Source organism: Alternaria arbusti, assembly GCF_024043155.1.
Source record: "Alternaria arbusti strain BMP 1465 chromosome Unknown scaffold_22, whole genome shotgun sequence".
Classification (NCBI taxonomy): Eukaryota; Fungi; Ascomycota; class Dothideomycetes; order Pleosporales; family Pleosporaceae; genus Alternaria; species Alternaria arbusti.
The window spans coordinates 192,560-210,631 of NW_026249962.1; the positions used below are offsets into that span (position 1 = coordinate 192,560).

At 52.8% G+C, this 18,072-nt stretch overlaps 6 protein-coding genes across 6 annotated transcripts; 2 read left to right on the forward strand and 4 right to left on the reverse strand.

Moving 5' to 3' along the window:
• Positions 1-2,297: 2,297 nt before the first annotated feature.
• Positions 2,298-2,956, reverse strand: J4E86_010473 (uncharacterized protein; the record flags this gene model as incomplete). Its single annotated transcript, XM_051450971.1, has 2 exons — positions 2,298-2,784; positions 2,832-2,956. 2 exons carry the CDS (start codon positions 2,954-2,956, stop codon positions 2,298-2,300), a joined length of 612 nt encoding a protein of 203 aa, XP_051297868.1.
• A 1,992-nt stretch (positions 2,957-4,948) lies between these two features.
• On the reverse strand, positions 4,949-6,094 carry J4E86_010474 (uncharacterized protein; the record flags this gene model as incomplete). The annotated part of the gene is made up of 3 exons (XM_051450972.1): positions 4,949-5,394; positions 5,519-5,922; positions 6,060-6,094. 3 exons carry the CDS (start codon positions 6,092-6,094, stop codon positions 4,949-4,951), a joined length of 885 nt encoding a protein of 294 aa, XP_051297869.1.
• A 2,583-nt stretch (positions 6,095-8,677) lies between these two features.
• J4E86_010475 (uncharacterized protein) lies at positions 8,678-9,509 on the forward strand (the record flags this gene model as incomplete). Its single annotated transcript, XM_051450973.1, has 2 exons — positions 8,678-8,723; positions 8,776-9,509. 2 exons carry the CDS (start codon positions 8,678-8,680, stop codon positions 9,507-9,509), a joined length of 780 nt encoding a protein of 259 aa, XP_051297870.1.
• Positions 9,510-9,742: 233 nt separating this feature from the next.
• J4E86_010476 (uncharacterized protein) lies at positions 9,743-11,044 on the reverse strand (the record flags this gene model as incomplete). Its single annotated transcript, XM_051450974.1, has 1 exon — positions 9,743-11,044. One exon carries the CDS (start codon positions 11,042-11,044, stop codon positions 9,743-9,745), a length of 1,302 nt encoding a protein of 433 aa, XP_051297871.1.
• A 228-nt stretch (positions 11,045-11,272) lies between these two features.
• J4E86_010477 (uncharacterized protein) lies at positions 11,273-13,714 on the reverse strand (the record flags this gene model as incomplete). Its single annotated transcript, XM_051450975.1, has 1 exon — positions 11,273-13,714. One exon carries the CDS (start codon positions 13,712-13,714, stop codon positions 11,273-11,275), a length of 2,442 nt encoding a protein of 813 aa, XP_051297872.1.
• A 291-nt stretch (positions 13,715-14,005) lies between these two features.
• J4E86_010478 (uncharacterized protein) lies at positions 14,006-17,736 on the forward strand (the record flags this gene model as incomplete). Its single annotated transcript, XM_051450976.1, has 6 exons — positions 14,006-14,011; positions 14,085-14,220; positions 14,271-14,600; positions 14,653-15,281; positions 15,331-17,175; positions 17,224-17,736. 6 exons carry the CDS (start codon positions 14,006-14,008, stop codon positions 17,734-17,736), a joined length of 3,459 nt encoding a protein of 1,152 aa, XP_051297873.1.
• Between the last annotated feature and the right edge of the window lie 336 nt (positions 17,737-18,072).

An 18,072-nucleotide genomic window follows, 5' to 3' on the forward strand; every position in this document is an offset into this window, starting at 1 on the left:
ACGTCTTTTTGGATCTAGGATCTGGCGGCCGGTGGTGGCTATATAAATACCTTCTCTCGCGATCAGAGTCTTCTTTCTCCATTGTGCCTTCCTCGTACAGATATACCAAAACAACAAGGGCCACGAATTATGCTTTGTGGGACTTTTGTTTCTCAAAACCAAGTTCCGTTTGGCCCATGTTCTGTGCAGCACCTTCGAGAACCATGTTCAACTTCAATCATGGCTTGGTCCGACCTCTCAAAGCTTCAACTTACTATGAAATGATCTCGTTTCTCCGGGCTTCCAAAAATCGAGGATGTCATCTCGTATGGGAGGCTGGAGGTATGAGACTCTATCAATGCTCTGCCTGAGCGAAATGGATTTGCTACATATGTATGAAACAGCAGCGAGTTGACTGTGTTTATAAAGCTGCCGTCGCGGCTCCCCTGTACTCAAAAAAAAAGAGCATTGTACAAACGCATGACTGCATTTGGGATCTCTCCACCCTGCATATCGTTTTTGCGAAGAGCGTGTTCAAAAAGTGCCAGTAATTGCATGTGGGAAAAGAAGAAAGACTAGCTATACGAACACATGTCTCTAGGCCTGCACAAGAGTGCAGCTAACGGTTACATGTCTGCTGCAACGGTCGTTTTTTTCATCCTTTGCTTCACTAAATCTTAGTACAGCACGATAGACGACTACGCGTCGTGTACACCTCTATAGTTGATATATAAACACTCCTTCTCGGACCTGAGAGTCTCCCATCTTCTCCCATTATGAAGGACTGGGAACTCAAAAGACGTCCAAAAGATCTTATGTTTCTTCCAAAACTATCATATTCGCTAGCTATGTTCCTCGGAAGTGCGGCTGTGGAAACAAAAGCGCACGACAATGAAAGCATGAAATCTTTGCTCTCTTAGGTTGGATTCTCAAAAAAGAAACGCAGCTAGTACGTATGGCGTTGCTGTCCTGCACTGGGCTGTGGGTATATGAAGTCTTTCCCTAGCTTTTCGCCGTATTACAAACCTTTTGAAGTAGTTTTTCATGAGATCAAAAGAGAACTTCAATGTATTCATAGTTTTCTGAGAAGCACATGGAAGAAATGACATTTCACCTCTCGGGCCAGAGTTTGGCGACATTCAGAATTTGCGCGTTTGCTCTCATGTCCTCCACCGGTGTGGAGAAAGCAGCACTGTCGGATTCAACTATTGCGACGTAATAAAGCCCACAAAAGCCTGACGTTGCCCCTCTTATGTTGATGAAGCTGTGTAGTGAGTATGATAACATATAGTGATGGCTGGGTCGATAAGGTGCTTTCAGAAAGACCAGCCGAGGAATTAACAGAATTGATTGGCGTAGCACTTGGCTGCTGCCTAAATCAGCCACACCATCCCTCGCCACCCGCTACACTTCATCCTCACCATTTCCCAAACAACGCACAGAGTTTGCCCCAACTTTACGCAAACCAGTCTTGTAAAATCGCATTCCAAGATGCCCGCACACCCACATACAACCAAACGCATCCAAAAAGAATACCAATCCCTGCGCGACGACCCCATAGAAGGCTGCACAGCCCATCCAATCGACCCATCAAACCTCTTCTCATGGCGCGCCACAATCCGCGGCCCCCCAGAAACACCCTACGAGTCCGGCACCTTCCACCTCGCCGTGGAGTTTCCGGAGGATTACCCGATCCACCCACCCACTATAACATTCACCACCCATGTTTATCACCCAAACATCGATAGCGACAATGGGTATATATGTATCAACATCTTGCAACAAGATTGGTGTCCTGTTTTGACGATTTCGAAAATATTGTTGAGTCTGCGATCTTTTTTGGATAGTCCGGATGCGGAGGATGCGTATTATCCGAGTATGGGGAGGGAGTATGTGGAGAGGAAGGATGTTTTTGATGAGCAGGCTAGGAGGTTTACGGAGGAGTTTGCGGGGGGTGGAGAGTAGCCAAGACTGATGATTGGGGAGGATGAAGCGCTTGGAGTATTTGATGCGGCCAGGTCCGTGTGTGATACTGCGTTCAAGAATCATCATGTCTATCTACTCGCTGCCTCAACTGATAGTCCAGGCCACCCTGTCGCCACCGACGATGAATAAGGTCATATCCATCCGCTCTAGCAGCCGCGGACACCTTCTAGAACGGATACATAGCACGTATCATCGAGACGTCCCCGGCGGATACCATGAATAGTGGGAACGGGTGGTGGCCTCTGAGTTTTAAGAATTTGGTCGCGCCCGCCGCATCCACTGTGTACATCGGGTACAACGAGGGGTTTGTAGGGTCCGCTCCATAGATGGCGTCATTTGAACTGATCTCGGTCGGAGCGCTCGTGCTCGTGGCGGAGGCCAAAAACGTGACCCATCTCATGTGTTGCAGCGAAGTCCTTTTCCCGGTCTGTCGCTTGTCCAGATATCATAAGGTTATGTCGACCGGGAGGGCCATTAGCTATGTAGCCAGTCGAAGCGGACGCAGCGCCAACCGTGAGACTATTTTCCATCCAGTACACTTGCACAGCTGCCTCCGGTATCTGTGGGTCCCATACGTTCGGCAACATGTAGCAGTACGGGTAGGAAAGCTCTTTGGGTGATTTCCAGCGTTCGAAATGGAGGTTGTGGCCGTTCGCTGCTCCCGCAGATCCGATACCGCGTGTCCAAGTCGCCCAAGCATTCTCGATTGTTTTACCGATTCTGTTCTCGGCGACTGCGTCTTTGAAGCACCAGTGAATCAAGACCTTTCGATCCGGACGCCGGGGCCAACGAAGCCCTTGAGCATCTTCGACGGGGAACCTGGGGATGTCAATAACTGATAGGCCTTTAGTATCCGCATGACGTACCCAGCATGGCCGCCGGTGTCCAGTGGCGGAGCGATGTCGATGGGTTCGGGCGAGGGATCGGGAAGTTCCGCCGAGATCGCACATACGAGTCCAAGAAAGGCAAGGAGAAGGGAAAGAGAATGCATGTTTCGATGTAGAGTCGACCTTGGAAGTGAGTGCGCGCGGCTTCGAGGTAACTGCTAGAGAGTGTCGAGTACAGCAGTGATAGTCGTAGTTAATGCTGTGGCAAGCGAAAGTGGGGCAACGGCTAGTGAAAGACACGCTCTAATGTAAACTTCACGTTCACTGAGTAGCGAGTGCAGGTATCATAGGTAAATATTGTTGACACTGATTCATCTCTGCAAGCCCTCGTTCAGCAACGTGACGACCAGGGTTGCAGTGAAACCACTTCTAAGCCTCTAAATTTTAACGTCCGCCAACCGGACACTATTAATAGTGAGGATACATAAACTTGATGGCCGCAGCGTCGCCCTGAGAAATATGGTAAGCTAACCCAGGTACCTGACCCTTTAAGGGCAAAAGGAAGAGCGGTGCTACGCCTTGAGCATTTGCCATGCCTATTTGAGCCAATGGGTACGAGTTAGGATCTGTTGTTGAATATGGAATCTGATAATTGACCGTCGGCAATCCCGCTATCGAATCGTAGTGCATGATGGAAGCGTAGTCGTAGGTCGAATGGTAATCTGGAGCGGCTGCAATCCTTCGATATGAGCGGACTAAGCCCCATCCGAATCGTTCACCGACACCATCCACTTCCGTCAGTTGCTGAAAGGTGACGTGGTTGGCTTGAGCAGCCTGCCAAGCTGCTGCAAATCCGTTGAGGTGCTGAGGCCTGAACTGAACGTAAATATCTCGATCCGGTCGTTGGTGCTCGTGAAGAAGGCCAAACACATGACCCAGCTCGTGTGCTATCTGCCAGACCGGGTTCGGATGCTCTCGCCCCGGTGTATCCACGGGCCCCTGGGTTAGATAATGTGCGCCCGTTTCTCTGCCTTGGTAACCAGCCGGAGCATGTGCCCCACCCACCAATGCAGGATCATGTTTTATACGCACTGCCGCGCGAGGCATACCCTTAGTCCATTGGTTGTTGGCATCGTAACAATGGGGATAGTTGTTGTTGATTGGATGCTTCCAGCGTTTGAATTCCAAGGCGTGCCCGGATTCTTGAGAAGCCGTTCCCATGACTGAGGTCCAAACGAGCCATGCCTGATCCATGCGTTGCACAGTAATCTTTGTCTCTGCGAGATCATTCTCGAAGCACCAATAGATTGTGAACATTGCCGTATATTCATCACGACGCCACCTCGATTCCGCTATTACAGGGTGTCTGCAAGAGTTAGCAAGTGTCGAGGTTGTTCACAAGATCGAATTATGGATGACGAACCCAGCAAAGACGATCCCAAAGAAGGCGAAGAGAAGAAGTAGGAGCAGCATGGCTGGGCGCTGAGTTAAGTTCCTGAAGGTAGATTCTGGGATTTGTCGGTGGTAGAGCTTCTGGTGGGTTGAGGCTAGTAGTATGTATAGTCGATGCAGGTCCCTGGGTAGGCAGCGAAGGTGATGTGGGCCAATGCACTGAGTGCGGTGTCAGCGCGGCGGAAACAACGCTGGTGCAAGGGAAAGAGAATAAGAGAAGTATAGGTCTTTGCAATAGTTCTGCTAGCCCCGCGATGAACGACTAGGGACACCACTTCTTGGTCTGTGCGCTTTGGACTTGTCGGGCAAACGCTTTTTGAACCCTAGGTGGAGGCTCTTTCACTACCTAGGCAAAGTTAAGTGTAAGATTGTCTACGAACTGCAATTTCTGAGTTCAATACGCCAGATCATGACTAACATATGGTTTGCCTACGACGCATGATATAGGTATTGCTGGTTGAACGCGTCACTGGCGAAGACTGAGACTGGAGCGTATGGTGAGACACGAAGTTTGAGCTCAAAGTTGGGCTACAGCAAGTGCAGCTTTCCAAGTGTACTTAGTAGTTTTCTTGGACACCTCCCGTCTAAGTCTTTATCTAGCTATTCGCGGTCGTGGGAATAGAATGATCGAGCGATCCAAAAGCGATGATGGCCGTCAGTGCGTCGGTATCATAAAGATCACTGGTCCAGTGCGGGAAGGCCGATTACTCCCACGGATACAACAGTTTGATAGCCTCTTTATCCAGCCTAGAAATCCCCCACTCCCCACTCGGACGTGGCAGCGGAAGGAGCGACTTCTGACCATTCTTTCCACCGGTGAGTCGAACCAAAGGGTAATTATCGGGGTTGTTCTGATCCTGATTAACAAGAGCAGGGTTGTGGCTCTGCCATGAGCTGTAGTGCATGATTGAATCGTAATCATACTCCGCGCTGTATGCCAAGCCGTCGTTCGTCCACTTGTAGTACTCTGAAGCGTCGAATTGGTAGTGCTTCGCAACATTAAAGATGTTACAGAGTTCGTTTATGGTAAAGCCGTCGGCAGTGGCCTTTTGGAGAGCTTCGTGGTAGCCTGTGAGACTGGCGCAGTTGAACTGGACGTGGTCGTCGCGGTCTCCGCGTGAGTGCTCGTGCATCAAGCCGAAGATGTGGCCTGAACGATACGATTAGTTACCGCTTGTATACTTATGGAGGAGAAATAGTTGTACCTAGCTCGTGAGCTACGACTGTCTAACTGTCAGCGGATCTGAACAATCGAAAATCGCTTCTCAACTTACCCCAGGCCAGATCTCTGTTCGGTGCTTGTTCCGCGTTGCCGATACTCAATTGATGACGACCAGGTGAACCTTCAGCCCTATATCCCAAAGAAGACGCTGCTGCCCAACCCCCTGGAGCACCACGCTTGATGACGACGGTATCTGCTGGGAATAGCTGATTCCAATCGCCATTCGCCGGGTAGCAGTAGATGTCTTGGCCAGGAACAAGGCGCCGTATAAAGAGCAGTGAATGGCCGCTCTCCTTGCCCCAGCGACCAAGAGAACGCTGCCACGCTCCCCAGCCCTCTGCTATTACTCCTTCCAGCTCATCTTTGGCAGCCTTGTTTTCGTAGCAGTACGCGATTTCGGTCTTGCCGCTGTTACCGGGGTGTTTCGGCCAGCGACCGCTCTTGTCGGCGCCAAACCTAGGGGTGTTATTATCTTGACGATGGAAAGGTTGTGGGATTACCAACGAATCGCCGAACCAACCCATGCCTCCGTTGGGAGCGCTAGCTTCGACGTTAGGAAAGATAAAGAGACAGGAAGTACCGCGACGGCGCACCAGGCAAAGAGGATAAAGAGTATCATAAGCAACATCGTGGCTCTAGTGTATCGTCCTCGTCCGAATGCACTTTGTTCCAATGGGGGAAATTTATTGAGTGTAGTGATGTGGAATGCATCGAGGAAATCAAGGGAAGACAGATCCAAAGGCGGTAATGAACCCGGAATCTACGCTTCCGCCCACGTTGAGTGCAGCGGTGGGAATTCGGTTCAGATCTTGGCAGCTGTAGTAAGTACAGAGTGAAAGGGTCTCGTGTGTATTACACCTCCCATTTCTGCTTTCTCTTGTCCCAATGTCATCACTTTAACTTTCCAGAACGGTATGATAAACTCGGTATTTGAAAATCCGCCGACATCATGCCAGAAGCACATGAAGATAGCCAGCAAGATATATACAATCATTCTTGAAGACGAGAACCGATGAGGTCGATGTGACGCCAAGATGCTTGATAAACAAGAAAACGCGCTTTTGACTCGGACTGCGGTCTGCTGTTGCTTCCTGATGATCGCCGGAGGTGTACATTAGGGTGGGAAAACCATCAGAATGGCGTTCAGATGTCCCTTGAAGAGTCGACGCCACCAGGGCAGGATGCACCTTCATTGCCACTGGTTATAGAGAACACCCGGGCATGTTGTAGCTGTCCACAAGTCATCATTGTAGCAGGAGAAGCGCGGTTCGTGTGAGAGATGTCGTGCAGGAATGTGAGTACTGTGCCTGGGTAGGTGCCCAGGTGTCCGCCGCCCAAAAACGCGTGCGCGCGTCGCGCTAGGCACACCAAACGAGACTAGCGTTGCGCGTCGCGCGCACGGCAGCGGCAACTCACCAGCACCGAAGCTTCCGAACCTCCACGATGCTCTTCCTTCTGCGTGTTTGCTTGCATCCCAACCATCCCCGAATTCGACGCCACATTTGTCTTCTAATTTTGAGTCAATGTGCTGTGCTGCCTCAATATCGCATTGGCCTTTTTTTCTACACACGTGATCTCGCGATCCATCCAAAGATTCTATGCGACAATCGTGGACGGATCTTTTTTCACCCGCACTTCATCGAAGAGGACTGAGTGCCTGCCCAATGACGCCAGGCACTAAGATTCGTTGAGTCTGCATGGCGCTAACCTCGCAGGTCATCTGCATGCGATCGTTCCAGGATGCGTGTGAGGGGCGCAGCTGAAGCGAGCATGTCTTCACGCCACTACATGCATCTGGTCTAATTCACAGGCCTCGCATTAATGATATACTGTTCAGACGAAACCCTCGGCATTACCCCCAGACTTCGCAGACACTCTTACATCACCATTTGCTTTTACAGGGTCGCTCTACGGCAGGACTCGATCAAGCTGAAGCCCCACTTTCTTCGCCCCCAAGGTAGCACAAGCGCGGCGCAATCAGATCACGACCCCCATGAGACTTTTGAACGCCAGGACGTACGAATTCCACGATGTATTGGGCGCGATCAAGCCGAAGTACGCGATCTTATCGCACACATGGGGGGACGGGGAGGTGCGCTTTGAAGACATGCGTGACACTTCCAGGGCCAAATGGAGTGCTAAGAAAGGCTACTTCAAAATAGGGAAGACATGCGAACAGGCCTTGGAAGATGGATGCGACTTCGTCTGGATCGATACATGCAACATCAACAAGGACAGCAGCACAGAGCTTTCGGAAGCTATCAACTCAATGTTTCGATGGTACCGCGATGCCGTTATCTGCTACGCATATATCTCCGATGTCAAATCTGGAGATCAATGCTCGCTGTCCGAATGTCGCTGGCTCACTCGAGGGTGGACACTACAGGAGATGATTGCCCCAGATCGCGTGCACTTCTATGATATGAACTGGGATTTCCTTGGGAGTCGTATATCTCTTGCGGCACAGCTGTCGGAAAGTAGTGGCATCCACGCATCGGTATTGTTGCGAAGACATCGTGGACAGAAGAGCTTCCAAATACCGACGGAGAAGGGTCATTTGGTCATGAGGTTTACAGGTGAAATTGACAACACCTCAAATTCCAGGAAGATGATCACAGAAAGCGAATGTCATTGTTGCACAAGCACTGAAGAAGACGATGTGCGATCGATGCTGGACGGATTCAGCGTGGCGCAAAGGATGAGATGGGCTTCCAAACGAAAGACGACGCGAGAAGAAGACATCGCCTACTGTCTGATGGGGCTATTCGACGTGAACATGCCCCTGTTATACGGCGAAGGGAAGAAAGCTTTCTACCGACTACAAAAAGCTATCCTTGGCATATCGTCAGATCATTCCATATTGGCTTTCCGGTCGGATCTATTAGGGGATCTAGTTGCCGGACAATCGCCGTTACTAGCACCACACCCTACGTTTTTCCGCGATGAGATACTGAACATGCACATGCCGACTCGCGGTACGCACACGAGTCTATCTGGGACCACACTATCTATCGAGATGCTCATATGTCCGCTGGAAGAAAACAATATCTATATGTTTCACAATGATTACCTTGGCATCTTGGACTGTTCGATAGACGGAGATCCGTACATGAGACCGGCCATAGCATTGTCATCTGTACATAGGAAGAAGTTGATATTCCGTCGGAGTCCTGATGATGTCACTCTTTTCCGGCTGGGGTCAAAGCATCCCATGGAGGCTGTACTGATAACCGGCCGCCAGCTGGACGACGAAGAACGTACGTACCCTGGAAACCCGTATGCTTAGAAGAAAGCAGCTGATTATTGCAGTAATGTGGCTACCCCAGAGACTACGATACAATCCAAGCAACATGAAGCGAGCTCGAATCACCCTCGTCGGCGAGAAGGCCACCAACCAAAAGCAGCGCCATGCGAAAGCCCCCATACGCGTCAACATATCTCCCATCCTCCACGAACTGGAGTTTCAGATCACTTCATTACCACCTCTACTCGCAGGGCACCTGCCCGACGCTACATCCCGCCTCGGCAGTATAGAATTCTCCAGTACACACGCTGGACGGTTTTGCGTTGACTGGAATCAGCACCATCCCGGAATACTTCAATGCAGCATCTCAGCAAACCTACAACCCGGAGACTATGGTATGATACAAGAACGGACAGTTCCCGATGTCGACCTAGAGTTTGAGTCAAGAGATGCTTGCATGACCACCCCACTTGAACAGCTGTACGAGTCAGAAAACGTCCTGCTCGGCGTTATTGAAACGGCTCGTCTCAAGGCCTGGATTTCCGTTTCTAGGGAGATATTCATTGGAAGAAGTCGCTTTGAGTTGAACATCGATGCAAAGCTCGTGACGCTAAAGAACAACAAGGAGTCAAGTGCTCCTCCGACGCGGATACGAGACATGTGGGCGAAGCAAGTACCGTCACTTGTAGGGGTGGGTGATGGGCCACTACGGCTACCGCATCGCCAACGAGATCAAGAACCACCTGCGAAAGAGGAAAGGAAAGAGAGAAAGATCAAGGCGTCCAATGAACATGATTGACATATAGCTACACAATTGAATTAAGCTTATCGTACAACGAAGTCCATCTCACATTCTGCTCATACGATATGTACTACTGATCACCACATCATACACGTACGCGTATCGCGACTTAACAAGAAGTCGCATCTTCGAAGAACTCTACTGCTCAGCGGAGTGTGAACGCCAAAGCTCCTTCTGAAAATGCAAATCATCATCAGCTCGCCCAATCACCACAACCACACATCCCAGCCTCATTCCACAACCTCCTCCTTCACATCCTCCACCTCCCTAACTTCCACAACCCCCTTAAGCACCTTCTCCCAAACCCTCCTCGCAACCCTAAAACTCCTACACCACTCCTCCCAATCCCCCACTACATCCCTCTCTAACCACTCTCCTCCCCTCGCAGCCACATGCTCTATGTACTCAACAGTCAACTCTTCTTCTTCGTCTCCAACATGGCCAGTATCCCCCTCCTTCCCATCCCCAGCCCCCTCGCCATCCCCCCCTTTCATCTCCTCACCCTTCTTACCCTTCTTCTCATCAGCCCGTGCTTTAAGATCAGGATCAATAGGCGTCCACTCCAGTAATCTCGCTTCCACCAAATCGGCTATGCCGCACGGCGTAAAGAGGATTTGCACAACGTCTTCGGGGTTAAGTTGTTTAGTGTCTGGGTCTGCTTCAGGAGCGAGGGCGTAGTACCCGAGCGCGTGGCGCCCGTCTTCGTATAGGTTCGGTAGGAAGAGGATTGTCATCGGTATATCTGCCTCTTTCTTCTCGTGGGGTGTGTCTTCGGTGAAAGCGGGCTGGTTGGCTTTCTTTTTCCCCGGCTGGTTTTGGGATTCGGACGGTGCGGAGGGTTTGGAGGGTTTGGTTGGATCGAGCGACAGAGCTAAGAGGGCCGGTATACCAGGAAGCCTCGCATTCGCCAGTAAATTGGGTAAATGCGTAATCGCCGAGTCGAAATTTATAAACGGCAGATTCCTCTCTGCGACACGCAGGATAGCGAGGAAGACAGCGGGGTTGGTGGTTGTAGCGCGGTAGATATATTCCACGTAGTTAGGGCGGTTGCATCGCGGTCTGGGCAGCTTGGTGTAGTCGATGATCGTGTCGCTGACTTCGGGCACGTAGGTACGTTCGTCGCGCTTGGACTTGGGGTTGTTGGCGTTGGCGCTGGTCATCTCATCCTCGTCTCCATCTTCATCGTCATCCCCATCCCCATCCCCATCCCCAAATGTCTCAGACCCAAGCGGCGTAACCGCATCCTTCGGAATAGTCATCTTCATATCCTCCGCATAGTCCGTCGTGATATGCGCATACGTCTTCTTCAGCGTGAGTTTATGCCGGTAGTCCACTATACCTCTCCTGAAGCCGGGAGCGGTATCGAGTTCAGTGGTGTTGACTACGATGTCGTCTTGGTGCGAGTCGAAGGGGTATCGCTTTTCTTTCTTGGGCTTTGCGGGTTGCTTGGCAGATGGGGCTGCGGGTGGTTTGGGGGCGGAGATCTTGGGGACGGTGTGTTTGGCTGGGGCGCGTTGGGGGGGTTGTGTCATTGTTGCGGGTGGGTTGGCGGGCGGTGGGCGGTGTTGTGGCTACGGAGACGAGGGCGTCGCGGTGGAGGGTATTGGGAAAGGCGCGGGCCGTAGAGACTAGTATGAGGATTTCACCGGTCACTGCGAGGTCGAACTATATGTCCGTGCAGGGACTGCGCTTGTTATTACTACTTCACTACATTCTGCGCAAGCCAAGGCGACTATACAACTACAGTCTCCACACAAGCACTAATCAGACTCATCGTCCGTGTCGACTCCAAGTACAAGCGATATCTTGTCATCGTCACTGTCCTCGTCGTCGAGGTCTCCTTCACCTGGCTCGGGAAGGTCAGGGACAGCCGAGGCGGTGCTGGTAGCGGCGAAATCTGACGTAGCGGCTACCTCCGTAGTGGGAGTAGATTTTCTGAAGGATACAGATGCTGTTGGCGCAGGAGGTATTGGGTGTGACGTGCGTTGCTCGTCTGCGCCAGTCTTTGCTCGCTTCGAAGGCGAAAGAGGACCATCTTCGCCTATCGGCCGCTTGGTTTCGCTGAATGCGGTAGGCTCGGGGATGGTAGGGCGTTGCGCAAGCGTACCCTTACGAACTGATCGTGGAGTTGAGAGGTCAGGTTTGCTGGGTGTTGGCGCGTCTTCCATAGCAAAGTCCTTCGCTGCCGTATCTGATTGCCCAGCAGTCTCCAACAGATTGTCCAACTCTTGTCCAGCGAAGTGGTCATCCGCCTGCTCCAGAGCTTGCTGCTCTTCTTCTTCTTCTTCTTCAACTCCTTCATCCTCAACCTCCATCTCTTCGTCTTCATCGTTGCCATCATTCAACTCCAAATCCTTGCCACCCAGGCGAATGACTGGCATCCTTGGTCTGAGCATACCCTCTACATCCATCTCGGCGGAAAATGATCGGGCCATGAGTGGTAGTATGCTCGCTGCGGGCTTTCCAAACTTCTTGCTTGGTGGTGGGTTCAACACACTAGCTACCATGGCTTCCTTGTGCTGTGTGAGAATCGCGGTACGGTCCAGACGAGCGCGCATTGAGTCAGATAGATATTGAGCCGGGATGCTTGAAAGTAGAACCGGAAGCAGATCGTGTGCGGCTTGTTGGAGTCCAGGGAATCCAGCGTTGGGGCCGCCGGCGTTCTTCGCAGCGCCAAGGAAACTGTCGGCGTTGGCAGTGGTCTGGGGCTGACTGTTGCCATTGGCCTTGGCCTGGCCGGGAGTCTGCTGGTTTGTAGGCGCCGCGGTCTCGGGCGGTAGTAGATCGTCGCAGCAAGCGCGGATGAGAGGTACGAGGGAATCGATGGTGGTCTTGTGGAGAGCAACTCCAGATCTCCTCAATAAAGCAGCAATCGCCGTGTAGCATGCTGTTCTAATCTGAGCTGTCTCTTTTTCCGCACTAAATACCCACACAAGTTGGTCAATGATGGCAGGGTCCAGTGCCAAGGTGCTGCTCTGGGACCTGTGTGCTAAAGCAAGGAGCACTTCAATCGCGGCGACATGTACGTCTGGCAACAATAACCAAAGGCTTTCACGCTCGTCCTTGCTGACTTGGGCGTTTAGACGTACGGTGTTCTGGAAGTTCTTGCTCGCTGCCACGGGAATGGTGAGGGAAAGCATTCTCGAGAGCAGGTCCACGATCATGCCAACGTTGAGATACACCGTATTGGCTGTGGGGCTTGCGATGTACTCCTTGATGATGTAGAGCAGCCCTGTCAAGCGTTCGCCACCAGCAAACATTCCCGACCAGGCGGACAGATCTGAGCCAGGCTCCAGGTTTTGAACTTCGTCATCCAGTGTGTGACCGTTCGAAAGAGCTGCTTCACGTGCCGTCGATTGCCAGTCCTCGATCACAGCGCGGAACACACGGTCTGTTGTCTGATGGGTAACGTTTGTGATGTTCTTGACAGCCTTTGTCCACTCTTCGCTCGAAGCTCCTTTTGGTGCACAGCAAGGTAATTGGACGTAGAGTTGGCGCGCCGCAGCTGCGATATCCGAGCAAGCCCCATGACTGGCTCCAGGCCGCTGCTCTTGGCTGAGTTTATCAGATGGCGTGGGTGCGATGAGACGTCCAAGAAGCGGGTAAAGTTGCTTTAGATAAGACCGGAAGATGGTAGGATGCCGGGGCAGCAGCTCGTTGAAGCTTTCTAGGACGATCTGTAGCAGACTGACGGGGGTAGCTTTGGCATTCGCTATCTGTAGACAGACTTGGACGAAAGGTGATAGCGACGGAGTAGTGATCTCGCGAATCAATGTCGGGTACTCTCTGGTCAGAAGGAAGATGCGCGTCAAGGTGATGATGCAGAGCTTCTTTGACGACGGCGAATCCGGCTTGTTCAGGAATCCAAGAAGGCCACGCACCCATGTCAAACTCTTCTGCAGAGTTTCCCAACCCCCAACTTCAATCGTGGCCTTGATCAAGACTATGGCACACCATCTTCCTTGGGGAGTCCGGTCTTGGAGCAGAGTGGTGAGTAGAGTGCGGTACTTGTGTATAGCGACGGATGCTTCCGAGGACGTCGCTTTGGTACCTGAGGCCTGGGCCGAAGAGAGGAGGGCCCTGCAATTGGCTAATGACGCAGCTATGGCAGGCACGTGTTGGGGCAGCTGGGATGTTGGCGTGGACGAGATGCGGAAACTGAGCGCTCGCAGCGTCGCCAGTTCGGAAGCAATGGGCGCCATGGTGCTGGCGATTCCTCTGGTTATTGATTTGATCAGCCCGTCTCTGGTCAGCGGAATGGCTGTTGTCGATGGCTGGTAGAAAAAAGTTCAAGGTCCGGAGTTAGCGTCGGACCGCACGCGCTAGAGCTGCAGGGATGTGCGGGCCAACTGCACAGAAGAGTGGGACTTGTGCAGTCGGTCAGTGACATGTGTACAGCCATGGCCGGCGTCGTCGCATTCAGTATTGCTCGTCGAACATGATTCTACAGACATCGCGACCCTGTCCAGAGCTAAAGGCATATTCTTAGCACCATGGTGGTATGTCGAGGTTGCTGTCCTCCCTCTCCCCTGGCGCCGAAGCAACGTCATCTTCAACAACGGTAGCTTACAGGACCTACAGACCCCCCCTGAGAGCGAAAAGGCCAAGCGCTACATACAGCAGCTGGACGAGGCTCGATGCGCCGGACGATGGGCCGACGTGCCTGAGCTGTGTCGCAAGGTCGAGAAGCATGCGCCGCACCGACGATGTCAGCAAACCTCTCTGTTTGGTCTTTCTGAGGGCTAACGGCGACCCAAGGCCTCACCCTCACAGCGCGCTCCGACGCCCAGATAGCCGCACACAGCACCAAGAGGCCCTCGACCGCCTCCTCTGCCGCCTCCACCACCGGCCTGTCACAGATCATACCCTCGTTGCTCGCTACGATTGAAGAAGATGGCACGCAGGGTCAAGACGCTTTCCAGGCCAACGTCTGCCTCGGCTGGGCCCATTACGTGCTGGACGAGCCGGGACTGGCAGTTGCGCGACTTCCACAGGACTTTGGGGCAGTCGCGACCCAGCTATCGGGCGAAGCAGGCACCTTGAGCGGCTGGTCTCGGGTGTGTCTGGTCAAGGGCACATATCTCAAGGGTACAGCATAATTCTGCAACTCTATTCTGACTCGGGGACTGACCTGATTTAGGCTCCGCGCTGGAGAAGACAGGTGCGATTGGTGAGGCAGCCACGATCTACTCGTCAATAATACCCTGGCTGTCCACGACGACCACCCCAAACACCGAATCGGCCCAGTTCAAGATGTGGGGAGAACAGTCTCTCGTCCGTCTCTGTCAGCTGTCCGACCAGTCCATGGGCCTCAGCGAGCGAATCAACGCGTCTGAAGCTCTGCGCACCTACCGCTACTGGGCAAAGTTCTGGGACGCAACTTCCAAGAACGCCGCATCAGACGTGGGTAACTCAGCACGGTATCGAAGATTGGCGTGGAAGGCCTACTACGACTCGCTATCAACGATCCTCCGCTATGACCTCGCCTACGAGCCCGATTCCACACCCATCATCCAAGAGAAGCCGACGCCTACCGCACAGTCAGACGCGCGATTACGGCAGCGGGCGGAGCTGAAACGAGTCGAGGCTGTCTACGAGAACCTGTTGATACGAGAGACACACTTTCCCAAAGCCAGCGAGACCAACCATGAAGTCGAAACGTGGGTGGATTCCGTCATGGACAACTGGCGCCTCCTCTGCGGTCCCACCTGGAGCGACGATGATCTAGGCGAAGGAGGGAAAGAGGGTGTCGCGCGAGGCGTGCTTGATGTAAGTTACTCATCTACCCCGAGAAGATCCAATGACTAATATCATCCAGATCCTTTATCGAGCAGCCACCAAGACGTACCACTCGACCCAGATCCTGCGCAACCTCTTCGTTGTCCACGCATCTCTAGCCGAGCCTGAACTGGCATACAAAGCCTACGATTCCTATGTCGAGATCATCACGCGGAACAAGGATCGATCGGAAAAGTCAGGCGAACTCGAGGCTGGCATTGACGACGACAGCACGGTGTTGAGGACCTCCGCCGAGGCCATCAGGATGCTCTGTCGATGGGGATCTAGGCATGACGCCGAAAAGGCTCTCGAGATTGCTCACAGTATCGAGCACTGGTTAGAGCAGGCAGATCACCTTCGCTCAACGTCTGATACCCGCTCAATTGCTTCGAGCACATCTTTCGTCGAACCCACGGCCCTAGCTGCCGCCTATTGCGCCATTGGCATCAGTCAAGCACACTGGGCACGGCTCACTTACGAGGTTGAGGCACGGGCCACGATCCAGGCCAAAGCTGTGCAGTACCTCAGGAAGTCGCTTTCACCTAATCTCGGTGACGAACATAATGTGGAAGCTCTGTACGCCCTCGCTTTGGTTCTCGCGGAAACAAGGGACATCCCCGGTGCCATCAAAATCGCCAAGCGTGCACTTTCTCCAGCAACAAAGGGCACGACGGTCAGTGTAGACGGAGTTCTGTCGGATGGCATCACCACTGAATATGGACGCGAACGCAAGTTGATACCCGTGTGGCATCTTCTTGCCCTGCTTTTGACGTCACGATCTGAGTTCACCGCTGCTGAGAAGGCGTGCGAGGCGGCTTTCGAGCAATTCGGCGATCCTGCGGTCCTGTTTGGCCGCGACTCAGGCGCATTCAGAAGCGAACACCTCCAAGAGGCTGCTGGTCAAGAACCTCTAGAATCTGGTATTGTCGATCGCATGGAACGTTTCGAAAAGAGCAACATACTGCAGATCAAGATGACGCAGCTGTCGCTTCTCGAGATCACCGATGGTGCCACCGCTGCGGTTGACGGATGTGACGAGCTCCTTGCACTGTACGGTCGACTGTTCGGCGATCCGGCAGCTGACAAAGTCAAGACTCCACCCGAACCTGCGTCGCTGGCGCCTCCAAAGACCGCCTCGGGCACACGAGGTAGTATCTTCCGCGGACGAGGGTCAGTCAGAACGACTCAGCAAGAAAATGTTGATCGAAGTAAATCTGTGGTCAGCTCCAAGACAGCTACGACACAACCGGAAGTGCCTCCTGCGATTCAAGTCACTGATGACAACGGCGCAGCTCCCACTAACGGTCATCATCGACACCATCTGTTCCACCACCACAAGCAGGATGATGGTCAGGCCGGCAAAGACACCGTTCCAGAGGTACCACCGCTTCCAGAACACGTTCCAAACAGCACTCGTGCACGCAGTAACACTGCAAACTCAAAATCGCCTCGACGCATTTCCAATCCCAGCTCTCCAGGAAAGTCAATAGAAAAGGGTGACACACCACTTCCACCCGTCGCCCATAACCTAGATCACTCCTCTCCGCCTTTGGGTCACGAAGAACAACCACCCAGACAGGATACTCGCTTGCCTTCGCGTCTGCCACATGCTGACTACATACCCGCGGATCCCCACTTTTCTAAGATCCAAGAGCGTCGTCAGAAAGTCTCGTTGCTGGTCAGCATATGGATCTTCATCTCTGGATTATATGCAAGAGCGCACATGTTCCAGGATGCTAGGGAAGCTGTTGCTGAGGCATTGAAGCTAGTCGAGACGTTTGAAGCAGAAGTTTCATTGGAACACTCAACAGCAAAGGCGCTCGCGGACAAGGGGTGGGGTGGAGGTAAGAGTGTGGAGGAGTTGTGGGCGGATGTTTTCGCTGCTGTAAGTCTCCCAATATCTTCGATCTTACCTCTACTGACATAGCTCCAGCGCGCAGAACAGCTTGTGGCCCAATCGATGAAGCATGAAGCTCGCGCAGACTTTGAGCGCGCCCTACAACACTTCCCAGACCATCCTGAAGCCATCGTCGGTCTTTCAAACATCCTTTTGGATGTCTACAGCGAGGTCATACCGCTGGAGCCTGCCAACACCGACACCATCTCCCCTCCGCTACAGTCATCGGCCTCTTCAATTCATACAAAGACGTCAACATCGAAGACCCAATACCTAACCTCTCACACGCCGTCGGTAGAGAACCAGCTCTCATCACCGACACTGACCCGCCTTGCGGCCCGCGACCGCGCATTCGGTTTACTGTCCACACTTACCAAGCTTGGTGCCGGTTGGGACTATTCTGAAGCATGGTATGCGATGGCGAGAGCCTACGAGGAGAGTGGGCAAATCGACAAGACAAAAGAGGTACTCTGGTGGTGTGTAGAATTGGAAGATACGCATCCCGTGCGTGGCTGGAAGGTAGTTACAACCGGCGGCTTTGTACTATGATTGAGATTGCAATAATCGTACGTAGATTGGGCTGTTCGTATACCCATCCTAATTATGCAAGTTTGGATCTCCTTTAAAACCATCAATCCAGCAATCTCTCCACACTGACCGAAACATCGAAGTGACCCCCTCCCCGCCATCCTATCCTGCCCGTGCACCTCAAACCAAATGCCCCAGCCCCAACCCCCCATAATAAACAACCCCCCTCCCCCTCATCCCCGCACTCTTCACCCCCTTAAGCACACTCTTATGCACCACAGCCTCCCTCATCCCCCACCCCTCCGCGCCCCCAGCCCAACCCCTTAACACCTCGCCTTCCCCGTCCAAAAACCTCAC